This window comes from Salmo salar, chromosome 18 (genome assembly GCF_965601325.2).
Source record: "Salmo salar chromosome 18, fSalSal1, whole genome shotgun sequence".
NCBI classification, from domain to species: domain Eukaryota; kingdom Metazoa; phylum Chordata; class Actinopteri; order Salmoniformes; family Salmonidae; genus Salmo; species Salmo salar.
In genome coordinates, this window is record NC_138308.1 from 83,547,164 (window position 1) to 83,573,821 (window position 26,658).

General features: G+C 42.3%; 2 protein-coding genes across 8 annotated transcripts in view; both read right to left on the minus strand.

Moving 5' to 3' along the window:
- The window catches only part of LOC145861833 (neural cell adhesion molecule 1-like), a 43,241-nt gene extending 27,450 nt beyond the window's left edge, over positions 1 to 15,791 (minus strand). Inside the window, exons 1-3 of the mRNA XM_082965446.1 lie at positions 15,662 to 15,791; positions 7,719 to 7,856; positions 7,053 to 7,202 (exon numbers count right to left, since the gene is read on the minus strand). Of these exons, the coding sequence (XP_082821572.1) occupies positions 7,053 to 7,202; positions 7,719 to 7,856; positions 15,662 to 15,791 (418 nt within the window). The remainder of the gene's footprint in view (positions 1 to 7,052; positions 7,203 to 7,718; positions 7,857 to 15,661) is intronic.
- LOC106591277 (immunoglobulin superfamily member 1) overlaps positions 1 to 26,658 on the minus strand; it is a 102,573-nt gene that overhangs the window by 28,138 nt on the left and 47,777 nt on the right. For 6 of the 7 annotated variants that reach the window (XM_082965212.1, XM_082965210.1, XM_082965216.1 and 3 more), the window contains 4 exons: positions 21,710 to 21,982; positions 21,133 to 21,237; positions 20,425 to 20,541; positions 17,137 to 20,259 (listed from right to left, as the gene is read on the minus strand). In XM_082965212.1, the coding sequence (XP_082821338.1) occupies positions 20,180 to 20,259; positions 20,425 to 20,541; positions 21,133 to 21,237; positions 21,710 to 21,982 (575 nt within the window). In that variant the 3' untranslated portion in view covers positions 17,137 to 20,179. Of the gene's footprint in view, positions 1 to 17,136; positions 20,260 to 20,424; positions 20,542 to 21,132; positions 21,238 to 21,709; positions 21,983 to 26,658 lie in introns of those variants that run through there. The other variant, XM_082965211.1, reaches the window with a different exon arrangement.

Consider the following 26,658-nt stretch of genomic DNA (forward strand, 5'->3'; position numbering starts at 1 on the left):
CAGTAGAGTAGGGTAACAGTACAGTAGGGTACAGAAGAGCAGGGTGCAGTTCAGTAGAGCACATTACAATAGAGTAGGGTACAGTTCAGTACAGTACAGTACAGAAGAACAGGGTACAGTTCAGTAGAGCACAGTACAATAGAGTAGGGTGTAGTTCAGTAGAGTACAGTACAATAGAGTAGGGTACAGTTCAGCAGAGCACAGCACAACAGAGTAGGGTACAGTTCAGTAGTACACAGTGAAATAGAGTATGGTATAGCAATGTAGAGCACAGTACAATAGAGTAGGGTACAGTTCAGTAGAGTGCAATACAATAGAGTAGGGTGTAGTTCAGTAGAGCACAGCACAACAGATTAAGGTACAGTTCATTAGAACGCAGTGGAATACTTTCAAGTAGTGTACAGTAGAGTAGGGTACAGTTCAGTTGAGCACAGTACAAAAGAGTATGGTACAGTTCAGTAGAGCACAGCACAATAGAGTAGGGTACAGTACAGTAGGGTACAATACAATAAAGTACAGAACAATATACAGTATAGTACAATATATACAGCACAGTACAGTGCAGCAGAGTAGGGTACAGTTCAGTAGAGCACAGTTCAATAGACCATTACAGTAGAATAGGGTACAGTACAGTACTGTAGAGTAGGGTAGAGTTCAGCAGAGCACAGCACAACAGAGTAGGGTACAGTACAATAGACGCAGTGCAATTAAGTAGGGTTTTGTTCAGTAGAGTACAGAGCAATAGAGTAGGGAACAGTACAGTAGAGCACATTACAACAGAGTAGGGTACGGATCAGTAGAACACAGTACAATACATTCAACTAGAGTACAGTGAAGTAGGGTACATTACAATAGAGCACAGTACAACAGAGCAGGGTACAGTTCAGTAGAACACAGAACAGTACATTCAAGTAGAGCAGAGCAGATTAGGGTTTAGCTCAGTAGAGCACAGTACAATAGAGGAGGGTTCAGTTCAGTAGAGAACAGTACAATAGAGTAGGATACAGTACAGGAGAGTACAGTACAGTAGGGTACAGTACAGTACAGAACAATAGAATAGTGTACAGTACAGTAGAGTAGAGTACAGTACAGTAGAGTAGGGTACAGTTCAGTAGAGCACAGTACAATCGAGTAGGACGCTGTTCAGTTGAGCACAGTACAATAGAGTAGCATCAAAACACATTTTATTTGTCACATACACATGGTTAGCAGATGTTAATGAAAGTGTAGCGAAATGCTTGTGCTTCTAGTTCCGACCATGCAGTAATATCGAACAAGTAATCTAACTTAATCTAACAATTTCACAACAACTTCCTTATACACACAAGTGTAAAGGAATGAATAAGAATATGTACATAAAAATATATGAATGAGTGATGGCCAAACGGCATAGGCAAGATGCAGTAGATGGTATAGAGTACAGTATATACATATGAGATGCGTAATGTAGGGTATGTAAACATTATATAAAGTGGCATTGCTTAAAGTGGCTAGTGATACATTTATTACATCAAGACGGCAAGATGCAGTAGATGGTATAGAGTACAGTATATACATATGAGATGAGTAATATAGGGTATGTAAACATTAGTGGCATTGTTTAAAGTGGCTAGTGATACATAATTACATACATTTTTCCATTATTAAAGTGGCCAGAGATTTGAGTCAGTATGTTGGCAGCAGCCACTCAATGTTAGTGGTGGCTGTTTAACAGTCTGATGGCCTTGAGATAGAAGCAGTTTTTCAGTCTCTCGGTCCCCGCTTTGATGCACCTGTACTGACCTCGCCTTCTGGATGACAGCGGAGTGAACAGGCAGTGGCTCGGGTGGTTGTTGTCCTTGATTATCTTTTTGGCCTTCCTGTGACATCGGTTGGTGTAGGTGTCCTGGAGGGCAGGTAATTTGCCCCCGGTGATGCGTTGTGCAGACCTCACTACCCTCTGGAGAGCCTTATGGTTATGGGCGGAGCAGTTGCCGTACCAGGCGGTGATACAGCCCGACAGAATGCTCTCGATTGTGCATCTGTAAAAGTTTGTGAGTGTTTTTGGTGACAACCAACAAGATATGGACACCAAGTCAGTGGAAGAATGGTGGGAAAGGAGAAACTGGACTTGGGGCCAGGTAATCGAGAGATTTCGGAACGTACCTGGAAGAAACGGGAGGCAGCCCCCAATTTGTTTTTTTTGGGGGGGGCACATGAGTAGTTTGGCTGGGCAAGGGTTGAGGCCTGAGTCAACTACTCGTGCTTATTGTAGCGAGCATGTGCCTGCCTCTCGCACTCTCTCTCCAGTGCGCCTCCGTAGCACAGTATGTCCTGTGCCTGTTCCTCGCACTCTTCCTCTAGTGCGTGTCCATAACCGGGTACGGCCAGTGCCTGCTGTGAGCACTCGGCCCTTAGTGTGTCTCCCCAGTCCTGTGAGACTGATTCCTTGCTCCTCGCACTCTTCCTCCAGTGCGCATTCCCCGTCCAGAGCTTCCGGCGACAGTTCCCCGTCCAGAGCTTCCGGCGACAGTTCCCCGTCCAGAGCTTCCGGTGACAGTTCCCCGCCCAAAGCTTCCGGCGACAGTTCCCTGTCCAGAGCTTCCGGCGACAGTTCCCTGTCCAGAGCTTCCGGCGACAGTTCCCCGTCCAGAGCTTCCGGCGACAGTTCCCCGCCCAGAGCTTCCGGCGACAGTTTCCTGTCCAGAGCTTCCGGCAACAGTTCCCAGTCCAGAGCTTCCGGCAACGTTTTTCAGTGCGGAACCTACTGAGACGGCCTACAGTCCAGAACCTACTGAGACGGCCTACAGTCCGGAACCTACGGAGACGGCCTACAGTCCGGAACCTACTGAGACGCGGTCAAACGACCACCCTTCATCACTGACAAACGCTCCCTAAAACACTTCAGCGAGCAGGCCTTTCTAATCGACCTTGACCTCATCCCTTCTGTAGAGGATGCCTTTCATGGAGAATAAGAGCACCTCCTCCCAGCTGCCCACTGCACTGAGGCTAGGAAACACTGTCACAATCGATATATTTTTTTCCACCTGGCTACCCCTACACCGGACAACAGCTCTGCCCCCCCCCCCACCCAAATCCAGATAGCTGATGTTCTGAAAGAGCTGCAAAATCTAGATCCCTACAAATCAGCTGGGCTAGACAATCTGCACCCTCTCTTTCTAAAATTATCAGGCGAAATTGTTGCAACCCCTATTACTAGCCTGTTCAACCTCTCTTTCCTATCGTCTGAGATCCCTAAAGATTGGAAAGCTGCCGCAGTCATCCCCCTCTTCAAAAGGGGAGACACTCTAGACCCAAACTGTTACAGACCTATATCCATCCTGCCCTGCCTTTCTAAAGTCTTCGAAAGCCAAATTAACAAACAGATCACCGACCATTTCGAATCTCACCATACATTCTCCACTATGCAATCTGGTTTCCAAGCTGGTCATGGGTGCACCTCAGCCACGCTCAAGGTCCTAAACAATATCATAACCGTAATAGATAAAAAACAGTACTGTGCAGCTGTTTTCACCGACCTGGCCAAGGATTTCGACTCTGTCAATCACCACATTCTTATCGGCAGACTCAATAGCCTTGGTTCCTCAAATTACTGCCTCGCCTGGTTCACCAACTACTTCGCAGACAGAGTTCAGTGTGTCAAATCGGAGGGCCTGTTGTCCGGACCTCTGGCAGTCTCTATGGGGGTGCCACAGGGTTCAATTCTCGGGCCGACTTTTCTCTGTATAAATCAATGATGTCGCCCTTGCTGCTGGTGATTCTCTGATCCACTTCTACGCAGACGACACCATTCTGTATACCTCTGGCCCTTCCTTGGAAACTGTGTTAACAAACCTCCAAACAAGCTTGTTAGGGACAGACGTTCCCTAACACGCCACGTTGGTATAGCGTGGCGCGAATTACAAATACATCAAAAATACAAAAACTTCAATTTTTCAAACATATGACTATTTTACACCATTTTAAATACAAGACTCTCCTTTATCTAACTACATTGTCCGATTTCAAAAAGGCTTTACAACGAAAGCAAAACATTAGATTATGTCAGGAGAGTACCCAGCCAGAAATAATCACACAGCCATTTTTCAAGCTAGCATATATGTCACAAAAACCAAAACCACAGCTAAATGCAGCACTAACCTTTGATGGTCTTCATCAGATGACACTCCTAGGACATTATGTTATACAATACATGCATGTTTTGTTCAATCAAGTTCATATTTATATCAAAAACCAGCTTTTTACATGAGCATGTTTTGTTCAGAACTAGCATACCCACCGAAAACTTCCGGTGAATTTACTAAATTACTCACGATAAATGTTGACAAAATACATAACAATTATTTAAAGAATTATAGATACAGAACTCCTTTATGCAATCGCGGTGTCCGATTTTAAAATAGCTTTTCGGTGAAAGCACATTTTGCAATATTCTGAGTAGATAGCCCGGCCATCACAGCTAGCTATTTTGACACCCACCAAGTTTGGCACTCACCAAACTCAGATTTACTATAACAAAAATTGGCTTACCTTTGCTGTTCTTCATCAGAATGCACTCCCAGGACTTCTACTTCAACACCCAATGTTGTTTTGGTTCCAAATAATTCATAGTGATATCCAAATAGCTCAAATCACGTGAGTTCAAATCACTATCCGAAGGGTGACGCGCCGGCGCGTTTCGTGACATAAAAATTCAAAATATTCCATTACCGTACTTCGAAGCATGTCAAACGCTGTTTAAAATCAATTTTTATGCGACTTTTCTCATAAAATAGCGATAATATTCCAACCGGGAGACATTGTATCCGTTCAAACACTGAAAGAAGAAAATGGAGTCGTCACATGCACGCGCGCACCAGTGCCTTTGTTCTCAGAAGTACCACTCTCCAAAACCCCTACTGTTTTTCGCCCAGAGACTGCAGAGTTATCATTCAACGTTCTGGCGCCTTCTGAGAGCCAATGAAAGCCTTAGAAAATGTCACGTTACAGCAGACATCCTGTATTTTCGATAAAGAGGCTACAGAAGGCCAAGAAATGGTCAGACAGGGCACTTCCCATATAGAATCTTCTCAGGTTTTGGCCTGCCATATGAGTTCTGTTATACTCACAGACACCATTCAAACAGTTTTAGAAACGTTAGGGTGTTTTCTATCCAAATCTACTAATTATATGCATATTCTAGTTTCTGGGCAGGAGTAATAACCAGATTAAATCGGGTACGTTTTTTATCCGACCGTGAAAATACTGCCCCCTATCCCAAACAGGTTAAATGCCATACAACACTCCTTCCGTGGAGTCCAACTGCTCTTAAATGCTAGTAAAACTAAATGCATGCTCTTCAACCGATTGCTGCCCGCACCTGCCCACCTAGCATCACTACTCTGGACAGTTCTGACTTAGAATATGTGGACAACTACAAATACCTATGTGTCTGGTTAGAGTGTAAACTCTCCTTCCAGACTCACATTAAGCATCTCCAATCCAAAATTAAATCTAGAATCGGCTTCCTATTTCGCATCAAAGCCTCCCTCACTCATGCTGCCAAACATACCCTCGTAAAATTGACTATCCCACCGATCCTTCACTTCGGCGATGTAATTTACAAAATAGCCTCCAACACTCAACTCAGCAAATTGGATGTAGTCTATCACAGTGCCATTCGTTTTGTCACCAAAGCCCCATATACTACCCACCACTGTGACCTGTATACTCTCGTTGGCTGGCCCTCGCTACATATTCATCGCCAAAAACACTGGCTCCAGGTCATCTATAAGTACGCGCACCAGCATGTATATTTCACTGGTCGTCCCCAAAGCCAACACCTCCTTTGGCCGCCTTTCCTTCCAGTTCTCTGCTGCTAATGACTGGAACAAATTGCAAAAATCTCTGAAGCTGGAGACATATCTCCCTCATTAACTTTAAGCATCAGCTGTCAGAGCAGCTTACCGATCACTGTACCTGTACAAAAAAGCACACCCAACTACCTCATCCCCATACTGTTATTTATTTTTTGCTATTTTGCACCCCAGTATCTCTACTTGCACATCATTATCTGCACATCTATCACTCCGGTGTTAATGCTAAATTGTAATTATTTCGCCACTATGGCCTATTTATTGCCTTATCTTCCTAACCTTACTACATTTGCACACACTGTACATAGATGTTTTTATTGTGTTATTGACTGTAAGTTTGTTTATTCCATGTGTAACTCTGTGTTCTTGTTTTTTGTCGCACTGCTTTACGTTATCTTGGCCAGGTCGCAGTTATAAATGAGAACCCTTTCTCAACTGGCCTACCTGGTTAAATAAAGGTGAAATAAAATAAAAAATCCAGGCAGCTTCTCATTTTAACCTCTTTTAACAACACATTGTCGCGGTCACCCCTTCTCCTATGGAGGATGACATGTTCGATGCCAATATAACGTAGGGATGAAATTGAGTGGTTTGCTTACAAAAAGTCATCCACAAAGTGTTTGCACCAGTGTATAGAACATTATCCTTACACAAAATCTGAATTTTGCAGGTTGCAGAGTAAATCTCTGGTGCTCAGAACAAGAGGTAAAGAAAAGCATGGAATGCCTGGAGCTGTTTTGCATCAGCCTTCATAGAAGAGAGTGATTGTGATTGGCTGGAGGTACAAAATAAGTATTTCTTCTAAAAGGAGTATGTGCAGGTGAGCAGCCTACATGTTCAGTTGAAATACCACGATTAGGCTTTCTAAAAAGCTTTAACATGTCTACCTTACTGTAACTCTAAATCATTGCACTGAGTTGTAGGCACAACATATAACCCTTTATTAAGTAAGGAGACATGGGCAGGAATCAACATCTTGCTTGATAAATTAAACATGATTGACTCAACAACAAAAACAGAGTCTATCTGTATGACAAAATAGACAACAGAACAAAGTCATTTACCTTTTACAGTGAAAGTGACAGGATTACTTGGCAGTGAAGATGTGGGTCTAGACACTCTGCTCCCTTCACACCAGTAGAGACCCTGGTCAGACACACCAGCTCTACCTCATGGTGTGAGAGACTCCAATGTTACTGTAACCAGACTGGGATACTACATTATCATTCCTGTCTTTGTACCACTTATAGTTCCAGCTACTGTCAGACACTACAGAACACGTCAGAGTCACTGTCTCTCCAGGGTACACAGGGTTGGGTTTTACAGTCACTGTAGCTTTGGGCAGAGCTGAGGAGACAGAGCACAAAACATCTGGATACATTCCTGGTAATTCAGCTGTTGCTGTAACGTTGTGATAAAAGTCTATTTTACATATGGGTATGTTGACTCCATTCAGTTAGAATATACGGTGTATATATCTGTATTTAGATTAACCCTCATTGGCTCAGAATTTACAAAGTCCAGATTGAAGACAAACAGTGAGCTCACCAGTGATGATGATGGGGAAAGAAAAGCTGAGATATGACTTCTGACACTAATTTATATAAACTGTCCAATCCATGAGTAGAAGTGACCCACCCTTATCAGCAGGGCGGGTAATGACTGACATATCGGATTGTTAATCAAGCAAAGATTGTTTTTCATCCTTAGATAAATTATGGAAAGATATGTACTCACCAGTGACGATGATGGGGAGAGAAAAGCTGTGATTTGACTTCTGTGGCCGACCTCTCCTCCTCCCAACACACCTGTACTGACCAGCCTGGTCAGGGAGAGAGATGGTGATGGTTTTTCTGGTCTGACTGGGAAGCTCTTCTTTGTATCTGAACCAGCGGTACGTCCAGTCTGTGTACTCTGATATGTCACACTGCAGAGTGACTGTCTCTCCAGGGTAGAGGAGACCCTGTGGAGTAACTATCTTCACTGAGGCCGTGGGCAGAGCTATGGAAACAGTTATATGAAGACAAAAGTCAGAGCACCAATCTTTCCAAAGTATTATCTGATTTCAGTAAGTAGTACAGTAAGTATTATTTTAGACATATAAACTATATATGTAAAAGTATGTGGACACCCTTTCAAATTAGTTGATTCTGCTTTTTCAGCCACACCCAATGCTGACATGTGTAGAAAATCAAGCACACAGCCATGCGATCTCCATAGACAAACATTGGCAGTAGAATGGCCTTACTGAAGAGCTCAGTGACTTTCAACGTGACACTGTAATAGGATGCCACCTTTCTAACAAGTCGGTTTGTCAAATTTCTACCATGCTAGAGCTAACCCGGTCAACTGTAAGTGCTGTTATTGTGAAGTGGAAACGTCTAGGAGCAACAACGGCTCAGCTGCAATGTGGTAGGCCACACAAGCGCACAGAATGGGACCGCCGAGTGCTGAAGTGCGTAACGCGTAAAAATAGTCTATCCTCGGTTGAAACACTAACTACTGCATTCCAACTGCTCTAGAAGCAAACTCAGCACAATAAATGTTTGTCGGGAGCTTCATGATATGGGTTTCCATGGCCGAGAAGCCGCACACAAGCATAAGATAACCATGCGCAATGCCAAGCGTCGGCTGGAGTGGCGTAAAGCTCACAGCCATTGGACGCTGGAGCAGTGGAAACACGTTCTCTGGAGTGATGTCTGACGGACAAATCTGGGTTTGGCTTCCCGTGACATCAGCCAAACCCAGATGTGTCCGTCGTCACGGGAAGCTACCTGCCCGAATGCATAGTGCCAACTGTAAAGTTTGGTGGAGGTGGAATAATTTTCTGGGGCTGTTTTTCATGGTTTGGGCTAGGCCCCTTAATTCTAGTGAAGGGAAATCTTAATGCTACAGCATAAAATGACATTCGAGACGATTCAGTGCTTCAACTTTGTGGCAACAGTTTGGGGAAGGCCCTTTCCTGTTTTAGGATGACAATGCCCCCCGTGCACAAATCGAGGTCCATACAGAAATGGCTTGTCGAGATCGGTGTGGAAGAACTTGACTGGCCTGCACAGAGCCCTGACCTCTACCCCATCGAACACCTTTGGAATTAATTGGAATTCCGACTGCGAGCCAGTTCTAATCGCCCAACATAGTTTCTCACCATTCAGGTTGATAGTGATTGGATCACTGATGATTGACTGATATGGATCTGGACTGGATCTCTCCCTGACACCAGTAGATATTCTGGTCAGACTCAGCATCTACTGATGGTGAGGGTGTCGCCTGTTATAGTGTGTCTGACAGACCTGGATACTACATTATAATTCCTGTCTTTGTACCACTGATAGCTCCAGATACTGTCAGATCCTACTGAACACGTCAGAGTAACTGTCTCTCCAGGGAACACAGGGTTGGGTTTAACAGTCAGTGTAGCTTTGGGCAGAGCTGAGGAGACAGAGCACAAAACATCTGGATACATTCCTGGTAATTCAGCTGTTGCTGTAACGTTGTGATAAAAGTCTATTTTACATATGGGTACGTTGACTCCGTTCAGTTAGAATATACAGTGTATATATCTGTATTTAGATGAACCCTCATTGGCTCAGAATTGACAAAGTCCAGATTGAAGACAAACAGTGAGCTCACCAGTGATGATGATGGGGAGAGCTGAGCTGTGATATGACATCTGGGGCCGACCTCTCCTCATCCCAACACACTGGTACTGACCAGCCTGTTCAGGGAGAGAGATGGTGATGGTTTCACTGGTCGGACTGGGAAGCAGTTGGTTGTCTATAAACTAGTGTTACGTCCAGTCTGTGTAGTCTGATATGTCACACTGCAGAGTGACAGTATCTCCAGGGTAGAGGACAAACTGTGGAGAGATACTCACTGAGGCTCTGGGTAGAGCTGTGGAAACAAAGTTAAATATGAAGACAAATGCAGTCAGCGCACCAACCTTTCCAATGTAGGGTCTTACTTTTGTAGGTAATATGGTACATTTTATTTTGGATTTACATACACAAATGTCCCCTCTAAACTGTGCGCAGGCGGGCCCGGGGAAGTACCATGTGCATAAGAAATGTCAGCCCAAGCAGAGAAGCATGAGATTGATTTTCCATTTAGTTAACACAATCAAAGTTGCACTCTAGGTTGGGGATTGTGATCGAATCAACGCAATGTTAGGCACTTTCAATATAACATACCAAAACAACACGAAATATGCAAGCCATAGTATGCAAAACTAACTGTGCAAGAGATTTTCTTGTAGGCAGAGTGCACTGGTGTAGGATTGTATTACACTGACAGGCACAACTCAGGCCCATACTCTACACAGACTGGTGCGTCATAACCAATCAGAGCTGCGGTAGGCCCATTATGCAAATAGCCATTGCCACATAAAATATGGATCTGAGCCATTCAACAATGGGGGAGTGGTGGCTTCCTACAAGAGCACAACCTGTGTGCATTTCTAGCCATCTTTGAAAAAGGAGTCAGGTAAAGAGCTATTTTTTATGTCTTAAAGGGGCAGTGTTGTATTTTGAGACGGTCTTGAGACGAGCATCTGATTCGCTAATAATGGTTTTGTAATAATAATATATTTTATTTTTGTAAAGTGGTTTCTTGAATTAAACAACACAACATTTTCAGTCACCTCCTTGTCTGAAGTACATTAGAGTGAATTAGAGGGAACATTTGCACACAGACCATGTCTACATGGTAGCTCAGTTGGTAGAGCATGGTGTTTGCAACGCCAGGGTTGTGGGTTTGATTCCCACGGGGGGCCAGTACGGGAAAGAAAAAATAATAAAATGAAATGTATGCATTCACTACTGTAAGTTGCTCTGGATAAGAGTGTCTGCTAAAATGTAAATGTACATACACTGAGTGTACAAAACATTAGGAACACCTGCTCTTTCCATGACATAGACTGACCAGGTGAAAGCTATGATCCTTTGTTGATATCACTTGTTAAATCCACTTCAATCAGTGTAGATGAAGGGGAGGAGCAAGGTTAAAGAAGGATGTTTAAACCTTGAGTCAATTGAGACATGGATTGTGTGTGTTTGTCACTACGAGGGTGACTGGGAAAGACAAAAGATTTAAGTGCCTTTGAATGGGGTCTGGTAGTAGGTTCCAGGAGCACCGGTTTGAGCGTGTCAAGAACTGCAACACTGCTGGGTTTTTCACGCTTAATAACCTGTTGGGGATAGGGGGCAGTATTTGCACGGCCGGATAAAAAAAACGTGCCTGATTTAATCTGGTTACTACTCCTGCCCAGTAACTAGAATATGCATATAATTGTTTGATTTGGATAGAAAACACCCTAAAGTTTCTAAAACTGTTTGAATGGTGTCTGTGAGTATAACAGAACTCATTTGGCAGGCCAAAACCTGAGAAGATTCCAAACAGGAAGCGCTCTCTCTGACTATTTCTTGGCCTTCTTGATCATCTCTATCCAAAACAGGGGATCTCTGGCATAACATGACATTTTCTAACGCTCCCATAGGCTCTCAGAAGGCGCCAGAATGTTGAATGATGACTTTGCAGGCCATGGCTGAAAAACAGTAGCGCATTTGGACAGTGGTCGATCTGAGAACAATGAGACTGGGGCGCTCGTGCACGAGACTCCACCATGTTTACTTTCTCTCTCTTTGAACGAAAACAACGACTCCCGGTCGGAACATTATCGTTTTTTTATGAGAAAAATTGCATAAAAATTGATTTTAAACAGCGTTTGACATGCTTCGAAGTACGGTAATGGAATATTTTGAATTTTTTTGTCACGAAACGCGCCGGGCCCTTCTTTACCCTTCGGATAGTGTCTTGAACGCGCGAACAAAACGCCGCTATTTGGATATAACTATGGATTATTTGGAACCAAACCAACATTTGTTATTGAAGGAGAAGTCCTGGGAGTGCATTCTGACGAAGAACAGCAAAAGTAATTCAATTTTTCTTATAGTAAATCGGAGTTTGGTGAGCACCACACTTGGTGGGTGTCAAAATAGCTATCCTGTCATGGCCGAGCTATCTACTCAGAATATTGCAAAATGTGCTTTCACCGAAAAGCTATTTTAAAATCGGACATAGCGATTGCATAAAGGAGTTCTGTATCTATAATAAAGCAAAGATCCTCAGTCTTCAATAAACAGAGACAAGAAGAACAAGATCTTGTCAGAGAGGGCACTTCCTGTAAGGAATCTTCTCAGGTTTTTGCCTGCCATATGAGTTCTGTTATACTCACAGACACCATTCAAACAGTTTTAGAAACTTTAGGGTGTTTTCTATCCAAAGCCAATAATTATATGCATATTCTAGTTACTGGGCAGGAGTAGTAACCAGATTAAATCGGGTACGTTTTTTATCCGGCCGTGTCAATACTGCCCCCTACCCCCAACAGGTTAACAGTTTCTCGCATGCATCAACATTGGTGCACCACCCAAAGGACATCCAGCCAACTTGACACAGCTGTGGGAAGCATTGGAGTCAACATGGGCTAACATCCCTGTGGAACGCTTTGGAAACCTTGTAGAGTCCATGCCCCAATGAATTGAGGCTGTTCTGAGGGCAAAAGGGGGTGCAACTCATGTTTTGTACACTCAGTGTATATGTAAAATTATATAAATAGTGTCCATCTCTATGACAACAAAACAGACTACAAAGTTACTCACCATTCAGGGTGATAGTGACAGGATCACTGATGATTGATGATATGGATCTGGACTGGATCTCTCCCTGACACTAGTAGAGACCCTGGTCAGACTCAGCAGCTCTACTGATGGTGAGGGTGTCTCCTGTTATAGTGTGTCTGCCAGATTGGGATACAACATTATCATTCCTGTCTTTGTACCATTTATAGTTCCAGCTACTGTCAGACCCTACTAAACACATCGGAGTAACTGTCTCTCCAGGGAACACAGGGTTTGGATCTCCAGAGTAGAGGAGACCCTGAGGAGAGACACTCACTGAGGCCACAGGCAGAGCTGTAGAAAGACACATGAAGTTAGTTGATTCATACATAGAATCTGCTCTATCATGATTAAATGTAGTTAGTTGAGTCATACATAGAATCTGCTGTATCATGATTAAATGTAGTTAGTGTCACATTTTGGACATGGGAGCAGATTCTGGCCGGAGAGGGCCCATGGAGGAAGTCGGGTAAAGACCGGGAACGCTACCGGGGAACACGGCTGGCGAGAAAGCCGGAGAGGCAACCCCAATAATTTTTTTTTGGGGGGGGGGCACACGGGTAGTTTGGCTGGGCCAAGGGTGAGCCCTAAGCCAGCTCCCCGTGCTTTTTGGGAAGGACGTATGGAGTGGAGAGCGCCTAGGTATGCGGAAGTACGCACAATCTCGCCCATACGCACGCACAGTCCGGTCGCAAATGCCGTGCTAGAGTGGGCATCCAGCCTGGTAGGAGGATGCCTGCGCAGCGCATCTGGCCACCGGTGCACCTCCTAGGTCCAGGCTACCATACGCCCGCTCTACGCACGGCAACCATCAGGCCCCTGCACAGCCCAGTTCGCCCTGTACCAGCACTCCGCTTCTACAGGGCTACTAGTTCCATCCAGCCAGGACGGGTTGTGCAGGAGGTGCGATCGAGACCGCCAGTGCTTCTCCACGGCCCGGTATATCCAGTACCAGCACCACACACTAGGCCTCCAATACGTCAGCCCAGTCCAACTCAGCCTGTTCCCGCTCCTCGCACTAGCCTTAAAGTGCATGTCTACAGTCTGGTAGCTCCACTACCAGCCCCACGCTCTAGGCTTCCAGTGCGTCAGCCCAGTCTCGAGCTTCCGACAACAGTGTCCAGTCCAGAGTGTCTGGCAACAGTGTCCAGTCCAGAGTATCCGGCAACAGTGTCCAGTCCAGAGTATCCGGCAACAGTGTCCAGTCTAGAGTATCCGGCAACAGTGTCCAGTCCAGAGTATACGGCAACAGTGTCCAGTCCAGAGTATCCGGCAACAGTGTCCAGTCCAGAGTATCCGGCAACAGTGTCCAGTCCAGAGTATCCGGCAACAGTGTCCAGTCCAGAGTATCCGGCAACAGTGTACAGTCCGGAACCGAATGAGACGGCCTACAGTCCGGAACCGAGTGAGTCGGCCTACAGTCCGGAACCGAGTGAGTCGGCCTACAGTCCGGAACCGAGTGAGTCGGCCTACAGTCCGGAACCGAGTGAGTCTGCCTATGGTCCGGAACTGAGTGAGTCTGCCTACGGTCCGGAACCAAATGAGTCTGCCTACGGTCCGGAACAGAGTGAGTCTGCCTACAGTCTGGAGCTAGAGTCGGCCTACAGTCCGGAGCCCCCAGAGACGCTCTACAGCCCTGAGTATTCTGCAGGAGTGGACAGGTTGGGTGGGGGTAGTAGACCGGAACCTGAGCCACCTCCAGTATAGGTGGGTTGGGGAGGGGGGGGGGGGTATTGCACGAGTGCCGTCGGTGACGGCAGCCACCCTCCCTTCCCTCCCTTTAGTTTAGAGGTTTTTTTTTGTTTTGGGGGGTATTTGTTTATTAATGTGAGTGGCATCTGGGGTCTGCACCTTTGGGGGGGGGGGGGGGGGGGGGGGGGTAGTGTCACGTCCTGACCAGTAATAGGGGTATTTGTATTGTAGTTTGGTCAGGACGTGGCAGGGGGTATTTGTTTTATGTGGTTCGGGGTAGTTGGTTGTTTAGAAGGGTGTTTGATTTATTATTTCCGGGTTTTGGTCTATGTTATATGTTTTGTATTCCTATGTTCATTCTAGTATTAGTATTTCTTTGTTTAGGTCATTGGGTGTTGGACTCTCAATTGGAGGCAGGTGTTTCCTAGTTGCCTCTGATTGAGAGTCCTATATATAGGTATGTGTTTGTGTTGGCGGTTTGTGGGAGATTGTGCTAGGTATAGCCTTAATGCCTTACCGGCCTGTTATTCGTCATTGTGTTTTGTGTACGTGTTTATTTTGGTTTTTCCTTCTTTGCCAATTTAATAAAGGAAGATGAGTGCACATAACCCCGCTGCGTTTTGGTCCGACAATGATTTTTCTTTATCATCTGACGAAGAAGATTGTGACAGTTAGTTGATTCATATATAGAATCTGCTCTATCATGATTAAATGTAGTGAGTTGATTCATACATAGAATCTGCTCTATCATGATTAAATGCAGTTGGTGCACCAATCTTTCCAGAGTATCATCACCATATTTATTTCATTATTATATGAAATTAGATTTTTTTTTTAATTGGGGGGGATTGTAGGTAACTAGCAAAATAAAGGAACCACTTGAGTCAATGAGGGATACAACATATATTGTAAGCAGGTGCTTCCACACAGGTGTGGTTCCTGAGCAATTCCTAAGCAATGAACATCCCATCATGCTTAGGGTCATACATAAAAATACTGTGCAGGCACAGTTGCCCATTATTTTGGCTACCATGACTATGCCCCCATAGGATGACAATACCACCCATCCACAGGGAACGAGTGGTCACTGAATGGTTTGATGAGCATGACAGCAATGATAATCATATGCCATGGCCGTATCAGTCACCAGATCTCAACCCAATTAACCACTTAAGGGAGATTGTAGAGTGGCGCCTGAGACAGCGTTTTCACCAGCCATCAACAAAACACCACAGACACTTAGAATCTATGCCATTGAAGCTGTTCTGGCTAAAGACCCAGCACCTTATTAAGACACTTTATATTGGTGCTTCCTGTATTTTGTCAGTTACTTGTATTGTTGCTATTTTAACTAAGAATAATGACAAAAATACAATGATTGACTCAAAATTAATAGTGTCCATCTACATGACAAAATAACACAACAAAGTTACTCACAATTCAGGGTGATAGTGACAGGATCACTGATGATTGATGATATGGATCTGGACTGGATCTCTCCCTGACACCAGTAGTGACCCTGGTCAGACTCAGCAGCTCTACTGATGGTGAGGGTGTCTCCTGTCATAGTGTGTCTGACAGACTGGGACACTACATTATAATTCCTGTCTTTGTACCACTGAAAGTTCCAGCTACTGTCAGACCCTACTGAACATGTCAGAGTAACTGTCTCTCCAGGGAACACAGGGATTGGCTTTACAGTCAGTGTAGCTTTGGGCAGAGCTGCAAAAACAGACAACAGACATTTTTAAAACAACTGAACAGCATCCTTAAAAATGTGCCGAATGTCAAGTGGTTATAACAATGGAGGCACAGTTCCTGTGGTTAACGACAATTCTTAGCAACAAAAGAGTGATAAAATTAAGATCCTACATCTTTAGACCTACACCATATTTGCTGCTATCCAACTTTAGTGTAATTTACTAATAAGTATTTGCACTGTTATATCAATAAGGTATAAAACACACTAAAAAGCTAAAACATTTAACTGTCTTAATTTGCGTGATTGTCTTATTCCTTTTTTCCATCAAAGGCTTAGTAAATCAGGTAATTAGTGTTCATACACAAACACACTAACTCAGTACTTACATAGTAACACACAGAGCAAGGTGTGCTCCATTCTGTCCTGACGATGATCTCTGAACTACAGTTCTTCTGACAAACCCCTCTACTTCCTATATGACGGCAGATGGATCAGTTCACGTCTCTTTACCGACACACAGAGAAATAGAGAGAGAAGAATTCTACAGAATGTACAAAGACTGCAGGGAAAAAACAGGGTAGCGGTTAAAGCCGTGTTTATTTTTTGACAAACTTCTGCTTATGGTTAGCTACATTGCCTCACTGGTTATTCCTCATTATTGGAAGAAAGGAGGATGGAACGAGAAAAGAGACCTGAGATGAGTTGAGAGCTTGTGGTTTGATTTAAGAATGTGGAGAAGTTTGTTACATTTGTATAGATAGATAGATAGATAGATAGATAGATAGATAGATAGATAGATAGATAGATAGATAGATAGATAGATAGATAGATAGATAGATAGATAGATAGATAGATAGATAGATAGATAGATAGATAGATAGATAGATAGATAGATAGATAGATAGATAGATAGAACAGTATGACTTTGATGGGTTATTTATGCTTGTGTTTTAATTTGTTTGTTTATGTGATCAGTCTAATTCATCACGAAGTGTGCACGTGTATGTGTGTGTGATGTGTTTGTGTAGGTGTGTGGTTTGTGTGTAGGTGTGTGGTTTGTGTGTAGGTGTGTGGTTTGTGTGTGCATGTGTGTGTGGTTTGTGTGTACTGTATGTATGTGTGTGTGTACATCAGAGGAATAGCTGTCGGGTGTTCATTACCACAGACCAAAGATGGGAGGTGTTACAAAGCTGTAACTGGGTTTCCAGGATAAAGTGTTAAGTTGAATTTTTATTCACATATTTGCATTGTTGTGCTGAATACATGAATCCAAACATTTTAGCATTTTCCCATTTTTTCCAACAATTTAACTCCAAATATATGAAAGTGTATTTTTGTAGAGTGTAGAGTGTGTGACACACGTACAACATGTGAAGGAGCAAACATAAATAGAGAGAGAAAGGTTACAGGGGAAAAGCAGTCAGACTTCACCTTTAGTGGGTATAGCCTGGTAAACATCATGGATTTCTTATCGCCACCTTCAGGGACAGGCCTGTAACTACTCCACATTCTAGTGGATCACAATATAGAAACTAATATGGTCATTGGTCACATAGCAACAGCATAAGCCCTCAGTCTACTGGGTCTGCCCTCTTATTCCTTCCTCTCTCCATCTCATCATAATAGTACAGACATGGAACACTTCTGTATGGGTTCATATCAGTACAAGTCAATCTGAATGTGGTTTACAGAAGACTGAGAGCACTATGGTGCATAGAGATTTAGTTAGAAAGTGTTGCTTTACATAATAAAAATGTATAGAAATGTTTAAGATGTAAATACATAGGTCTTAACTCAGAAATACAGAGAGTAAAATGAATATGTCCTTAACTTTGGGACAGGGGGCAGTATTTTCACGGCCGGATAAAAAACGTACCCGATTTAATCTGGTTACTACTCCTGCCCAGAAACTAGAATATGCATATAGTTAGTAGATTTGGATAGAAAACACTAAAGTTTCTAAAACTGTTTGAATGGTGTCTGTGAGTATAATAGAACTCATATGGCAGGCCAAAACCTGAGAAGATTCCATACAGGAAGTGCCCTGTCTGCCAATTTGTTGTCCTTCTGTTGCATCTCTATCGACATTACAGCATCTGTGCTGTAACGTGACACTTTCTAAGGCTTCCATTGGCTCTCTAAAGCCGCCAGAAATTAGAATGGGGTGTCTGCTGTCTCTGGGCAAAGTATAGGAGCAGAGTTTGTAAGTGGTCAGCCTGGGGACAGTGAGACTGGAGATGCGCGGTCACGAGAACTCGCCATGTTTTTCTTTCTCTCTTTGAATGAATACAACGTTGTCCAGTTGGAATATTATCGCTATTTTAGAAAATAGCATAAAAATAGATTTTAAACAGCGTTTGACATGCTTCTAAGTATGATAATGGAATATTTAGAATTTTTTTGTCACGAAATGCACTCGCGCGTTACCCTTCGGATAGTGACCTTAACGCACGAACAAAACGGAGGTATTTGGATATAACTATGGATTATTTGGAACCAAAACAACATTTGTTGTTGAAGTAGAAGTCCTGGGAGTGCATTCTGATGAACAACAGCAAAGGTAATCCAATTTTTCTAATAGTAATTCTGAGTTTAGGTGACCCCGAAGTTGGCGGATGTCAAAATAGCTAGCCGTGATGGCCGAGCTATGTACTCAGAATATTGCAAAATGTGCTTTCGCCGAAAAGCTATTTTAAAATCGGACATAGCGATTGCATAAAGGAGTTCAGTATCTATAATTCTTAAAATAATTGTTATGTATTTTGTCAACATTTATCATGAGTAATTTAGTAAATTCACCGGAAGTTTTCGGTGGGTATGCTAGTTCTGAACATCACATGCTAATGTAAAAAGCTGTTTTTTTATATAAATATGAACTTGATTGAACAAAACATGCATGTATTGTATAACATAATGTCCTAGGAGTGTCATCTGATGAAGATCATCAAAGGTTAGTGCTGCAGTTTTGGTTTATGTGACATATATGCTTGCTTGGAAAATGGCTGTGTGATTATTTGTGTCTATGTACTCTCCTAACAATCTAATGTTTCGCTTTCGCTGTAAAGCCTTTTTGAAATCGGACAATGTGGTTAGATTAATGAGAGTTATCTTTAAAATGGTGTAAAATAGTTGATTGTTTGAGAAAATTGAATTGTGGTATTTTAGTTGGTTTTGTATTTCGCGCCGTGCGATGCCATTGGCTGTTGGCTAGGGGTTCCGCTAGCGGAATGTCTGTCCTCAACAGGTTAAATCAAGTTATTTCAAAGCAATACAATGATGTGGGAAATCACCACTTATTATTAGATATATGAGAATGAACACAAAATACATCACATCTTCTCCATTTTAAGTTCCACAGTGGAACATTCACCTGGCTCCTTTAACAACTACTGAAATTATTTTCCAGCACTTACATGTTAAAAATGTATATCTGCTGTAAAACATACATTTTTTTACAATAAATTTAGTAGACAGTATTTCAAAATAAGTCATAAGTAAGTTAATTTTAAAGGTAGACTCAGTGATATGACAGATGCAGAAAATAAATAAATAGTGGTTACATTTCCACAACAACTAAGAATGTTGAAGCTTGAGGCTCAACTTCTCTGCTGTTTAGATCCTGTGGCTACCACACTGTGAACAGCGTGAAGTGAACCCGTGCATATGCGCAGGTACAGTACTTTATGTACAGTACTTTCAATATCTGCGATGTTACTTGTGGCAACGTCATTTCGCTGAGTCTTCCTTTAATATAAAAATAAGCATTACAGCTACATTATGTAAATATACATTTTTAATAACAAACTATAGCTACGTGTTCCAACTCAACTGTTAGAGCAGGTCGGCCAATCAAGAATAAACACATATTTAGTATTTTAAAATCAAATTAAAAACGGAGAAGTTTCACATACTGAATACTCTATTCCCACCCGCATGTAAAAAGCATGACATTATGTAAAATACAACACACAAAAAAATGCTACTTTTGAACAAAAACAGGCACCACACTCGTTTTATTAACAAACTGAAATAAAGACAGGTAAGTGTAATATTTCATGAAAAATCAACATCAACAATACAAAGGAAAGCATACAAGCCAGCAAAAGCTGAGAACGTCAACTTAGAAACTCATAATATTCAGCATTTCTGAAATTCCATTCAGTGATATTAAACTCAGTAAACACTATCATATATCAATGGTAAAACCTTAATCATAAAAGTGGTTGTTCAGCTTACAGTTCATACTGTAATGATCACACTGATGATTCATTCTGTTCAATGACATCATCACATGGTATCTGGTCTTGAGGAGATGTGACTGTTGAACACAAACCTACAGGAATATAATGGATGGAAAGTAGCACTAGAGTTAAACTGATCCAACTGCTCTTTCAACTGTACACATCTATACAATGTAACCCATCAGAGAGCATGACATAAGAAGGAGATAATCAAGCTGGATAAGCTGATTGTAAACACACTGAAAGAAAGTTCTCACCTCGAGCCCTGCAGCATTTCACCATCAGCACGATGGACACCAGTAGAAATGGAGACACCACCAGTAGACCACACAGCAGCCTGGGCAGAGAGATGGAGACAACGGAACCTGGAGGGACTAGAAAAACACTTGTTTTACCATCAAGACACTTGAACACACACACTGCTCTTCTCACATGCACACACACTGCTCTTCTGACCTCTCACTGTCACCCAGGTCTCTGGTGATTCTCCTTGACCAGATTTACACTTATAGAATCCTTCATCTGACTTCGATACTGTAGGGATGGTCATCTCTCCTGTGGTCTCATTCTTGATGAGTACTCCATCTTTGTAGAAATCAGCCATGGGGTTTGGATTTATTTCCTGATATCTAAATGTACAGGTGTCACGTCCTGACCATAGAAAGCTTTTATTTTCTATGGTAGAGTAGGTCAGGGCGTGACAGAGGGTTTTCTAGTTCTTATTTTCTGTGTGGGGTTCTAGTTTAGTTTTTCTATGTTTGGTGATTGGTATGATTCCCAATTAGAGGCAGCTGGTAATCGTCTCTAATTGGGGATCATACTTAAGTAGCTTGTTTTTCACTTAGGGGTTTTGGGGATATTGTTTATGTGTAGTTGCTTTGTAGTCACGGTTCGTTTATTCTTTATTTGTTTTGTATTTTTCTAAACGTTTCACTTTCTAATAAATTATGTGGAACGCTACTCACGCTGCGCCTTGGTCCGATTATTCCAACAAACGTGACAACAGGTCAGAGTCACAGAGTCTCCTTCAGTCACGGGATGGAAAGGGCTCTCCAGGATCACATCACCAGCTGTATAACATAATATATAAATAATACTGTTAATCTGGAATCGTCACTCACAATACATCAACATCTTATGAGCTTGTACATTTGACATTTTAGTCATTTAGCAGATGCTCTTATCCAGAGTGACTTACAGTTAGTGCATTTATCTTCAGATAACTAGGTGGGACAACCACATTTATCAGTCATAAATTAGTAAGTACATTTTTCTTCAGTAAAGTATTTATAAGGAAAGCTGGTGCTAACAGCGGGAGAAAAATCAAGTGTGACTGTTAGTTCAGATCTTTGGGGGTGGCGGGGTGTTTTATGAGATGCAGTCATTCAGTTACAGAATTTAAAATCATATCATACGTACCTGTAAAAAATAAAGTTCATGTTGTACAGTGGGAAGAAAATCCACGGTGATATTGACAGCATTACTGTACTCCCCTGACTAAAAAAATATCAGCAATTTATCATGAAACTGTTTTAGACTCACCAGCAATGTTTATCTGGACTGGGTCACTGTACAGGGTGTAGTAGACTGGGTCTCCTCTCCCAGCTCTGCACCAGTACTGTCCTCCATCAGAGACACTGACCCAGCTGAGTGTGCAGGAGTATTCAGAGGTTGTGGTTACTGGTGTAGAGTCTGGTCTGTGTCTGTACCAGTAAAACTTCCATCCAGAAGACTCTACAGTACAGCTCAGTGTCACACTGTCTCCTGTGAATATGTTCTCTTTGTCTGAAGTCAGTGTGGTCTTTGGCTGATAATCTGTTGGTATTTCAATGGGTTTGAGTGATAAGATAACAACAACAACAACTAAAATTGTCACTATTCACAGTAACAGTGACAGCATCACTGATGGATGAAGATGTGGGTCTGGATCTTCTCTCTCCCTGACACCAGTAGAGACCCTGGTCAGACTCAGTAACTCTACTGATGGTGGATCTAGTATTAAGGTATTTATACTGGGACAAGCTAATCTCACTGTTGTCTTTGTACCATTTATAGCTCCAGTCACTGTAAGACCCAGCTGAACACGTCAGAGTGACTGTTTCTCCGGGGTACACAGGGTTTGGATTTACGGTCACTGTAGTTTCAGGCAGAGCTTAGAGAAAAGAGCACTGAATATCAAAACATATGGAAACCTTAGAAATTTCCATCGATTTAGCGGTGTTGGGATCGGCTAAACTTTGAACATTGAGATATTAAATGAATGATAGGAAATGAAAGAGACTGGGTTATGTTAGCATTTAATGGTTCTCAGAAGAAAGAGGAAGGCTTTGGAAGGTGTTTGATGGAGGAGAGGAGAGAGATGTGTTGATACAGGGGAGACAGATGGACATCTGCGTATTAGATGAGAGGGGTTGAGGTCAGGAGGTGAGGACAGATTCTCTTAAGAGAGTAATAAATGTTTGGAATCCTGTTACCCTCTTTATTAGCTTCCTGTAGAGCCATAAAATGTAAGGATTGGAGAGAAAGGGGAGTGTCTTAACCTGTTTAGGATATGGGGCAGTATTTTCACGGCCGGATAAAAAAAACATACCCGATTTAATCTGGTTATTACTCCTGCCCAGAAACTAGAATATGCATATAATTATTTGATTTGGATAGAAAACACCCTAAAGTTTCTAAAACTGTTTGAATGGTGTCTGAGTATAACAGAACTCATATGGCAGGCCAAAACCTGAGAAGATTCTATATGGAAAGTGCCCTGTCTGACCATTTCTTGTCCTTCTATAGCCTCTTTATCGAAAATAGAGGATCTCTGCTGTAACGTGACATTTTCTAAGGCTCCCATAAGGCGCCAGAATGTGGAATGAGATCTCTGCAGTCCCTGGGCGAAAAACAGTAGGGGTTTTGGAAAGTGGTCGTTCTGAGAACAATGACACGGGTGCATGTGAAGACTCCATTTTCTATTTTCAGTGTTTGAACGAAAACAAGGTCTCCCGGTCAGAAAGTTCATTATAGGTGTACAGTGGAGCAAAAAAGTATTTAGTCAGCCAACAATTGTGCAAGTTCTCCCACTTAAAAAGATGAGAGAGGCCTGTAATTTTCATCATAGGTACACGTCAACTATGACAGACAAAATGAGAAAAAAAAATCCAGAAATCACATTGTAGGATTTTTTATGAATTTATTTGCAAATTATGGTGGAAAATAAGTATTTGGTCACCTACAAACAAGCAAGATTTCTGGCTCTCACAGACCTGTAACTTCTTTAAGAGGCTCCTCTGTCCTCCACTCGTTACCTGTATTAATGGCACCTGTTTGAACTTGTTATCAGTATAAAAGACACCTGTCCACAACCTCAAACAGTCACACTCCAAACTTCACTATGGCCAAGACCAAAGAGCTGTCAAAGGACACCAGAAACAAAATTGTAGACCTGCACCAGGCTGGGAAGACTGAATCTGCAATAGGTAAGCAGCTTGGTTTGAAGAAATCAACTGTGGGAGCAATTATTAGGAAATGGAAGACATACAAGACCACTGGTAATCTCCCTCGATCTGGGGCTCCACGCAAGATCTCACCCCGTGGGGTCAAAATGATCACAAGAACAGTGAGCAAAAATCCCAGAACCACACGGGGGGACCTAGTGAATGACCTGCAGAGAGCTGGGACCAAAGTAACAAAGCCTACCATCAGTAACACACTACGCCGCCAGGGACTCAAATCCTGCAGTGCCAGACGTGTCCCCCTGCTTAAGCCAGTACATGTCCAGGCCCGTCTGAAGTTTGCTAGAGAGCATTTGGATGATCCAGAAGAGGATTGGGAGACTGACATATGGTTAGATGAAACCAAAATATAACTTTTTGGTAAAAACTCAACTCGTCGTGTTTGGAGGACAAACAATGCTGAGTTGCATCCAAAGAACACCATACCTACTGTGAAGCATGGGGGTGGAAACATCATGCTTTGGGGCTGTTTTTCTGCAAATGGACCAGGACGACTGATCCGTGTAAAGGAAAGAATGGTGCCATGTATCGTGAGATTTTGAGTGAAAACCTCTTTCCATCAGCAAGGGCATTGAAGATGAAACGTGGCTGGGTCTTTCAGCATGACAATGATCCCAAACACACCGCCCAGGCAACGAAGGAGTGGCTTCGTAAGAAGCATTTCAAGGTCCTGGAGTGGCCTAGCCAGTCTCCAGATCTCAACCCCATAGAAGATCTTTGCAGGGAGTTGAAAGTCCGTGTTGCCCAGCCCCAAAATATCACTGCTCTAGAGGAGATCTGCACGGAGGAATGGGCCAAAATACCAGCAACAGTGTGTGAAAACCTTGTGAAGACTTACAGAAAACGTTTGACCTGTGTCATTGTTATATACCCTTTGTTGGCAAAGTATTGAGATAAACTTTTGTTATTGAACAAATACTTATTTTCCACCATCATTTGCAAATAAATTCATTAAAAATCCTACAATGTGATTTTCTGGATTTTTCTTCTCATTTTCTCTGTCATAGTTGAAGTGTACCTATGATGAAAATTACAGGCCTTTCTCATCTTTTTAAGTGGGAGAACTTGCACAATTGGTGGCTGACTAAATACTTTTTTGCCCCATTGTATGTTGAATTTAAAGCTAGAATAGTTAGTTGCTACATCCATTTTTGGACTTATAAATGAATGATAATGTATACCGGTATTGATTCTTGAAGAATATAATCTGGTTTTACTCCAATGTTTGTAAACAATGTAAAGCCTCAAAACAATGTTAAAACTATAATTTGTTTATGGATCATTCTACAGAAGTGGTGCACATTGGGGCTTTACATTTGTTTTCTAATTTGTATCCTATTTTGCCCAACTTTCAACACACGTCTTCCAACATCTGTCAGATAGACATATATGCTTCTCACACACTTTGTTTCTATTGCATACCTGAATTCCTTACCACCACACTAAACTGGTCACTACAGAAACATAGTGAAATAGAAGCAATAAAGGGATCACCATGAACAGTAGTGGTCATTTTGATTAACCTATTACAGATTCATTTTAGAAACTGTATTTGCATACCAAATTAACTAAACAGTAAAAACATGATTTTTAACCAACTTTCAAAACCTTTAAATTGAATTTGAGAAATATAATCTCTATTGTTCTTTGTAAAATGTTCAATGTTGATTGTATTAATCAGGAACTTGTTGATTGATTTAATTACTTATGCATCTAATTACTTATGTTGTTAGATGTTTAATTATCACTTTTCCTATCATTATTTTGGCAAAAGAGCAGGTGTTTCGATGTAAGATCTCAAAAATAGCGAAAGCTAGATGTATAAAACGAATTTTGCTATAAACATTGCCATTGATGACTTCCACCATTTAAAGAAGTCAACTGGGTGGGGATTTCTATGGTTTGGGAGTTATCAGCCAATGATCAGAGAGTATTGTCTTTCAGCACTTGGGTTGCCTCAGAAAGATAGAGGACTCTAGTGCCCAAAAGCATGTTTTAGCATGGGCAGCACTATTGAGGACTTTCACAATTTTTAAGTATCAACTGGGTTGGACTTCCTATGGGTTACGAAAGGTTCACAGAATTCCATACAGGTCATCAGGGGGGATACCCAATTAATTATAATCGTGAGTAAACATTCCATAACTGCAGGTGGCAGTAAATCCTCAACCTTGACTTTATACCTGTCCACACACACTAGGTGGCAGTGTACACCCTTTCAATTTGTTTGCCAACTCATAGAAGTAGTAGAAGACAGTTGATGATTTCTAAATGGAGATGGCCTCAATGAAGCTGCCCATGCTCTCATAGATGCCATAATGGGACATACAGGTAGACAATGTCTATCTAAGTCCATGGGTTGCCTATGGTTTGTAAACCAAGTTTAAGACCAGAACATTGGTCCCAATTTCCAGAACCAGTGAATTGAGACCATAACAAGTTAAAGACCAAGACCACTAGATCCCGAGTGGTCCCAAGACCAAGACCACTAGATCCCGAGTCCATGGGCCCTTTCTTCAATCGTAAGAAACTCAAGTAGATTAAACTTGAGTACAGTAGAACACAGTAAAATAGAGCACAGTAAAGTACAGGAAAGTAGAGTAGACTAGGGTACAGTACAGAAAAGCACAATACAGTAGAACACAGTAAAATACATTCCACTAGAGTACAGTAGAGTACAGTACAATAGAGTAGGGTACACTTCAGTAGAGCACAGTACAATAGAGTAGGGTACAGTTCAGTAGAGTAGAGTCCAATAGAGTAGGGTACAGTTCAGTTGAGCACAGTACAACAGAATAGGGTACAGTACAGTAGAGTACAGTTCAGTAGAGCACAGTTCAGTAGGGTAGGGTACAGTACAGTAGGGTACAGTACAGTAGAGTACAGTAGAGTAGGGTACAGTACAGTAGAGTAGTGAATAGTAGTAGTGTTTTGGTCAAATAGATGTCAGTGTTTGGGTTCTTAGAGGGTTGGAGCCCCCTGTTGGCT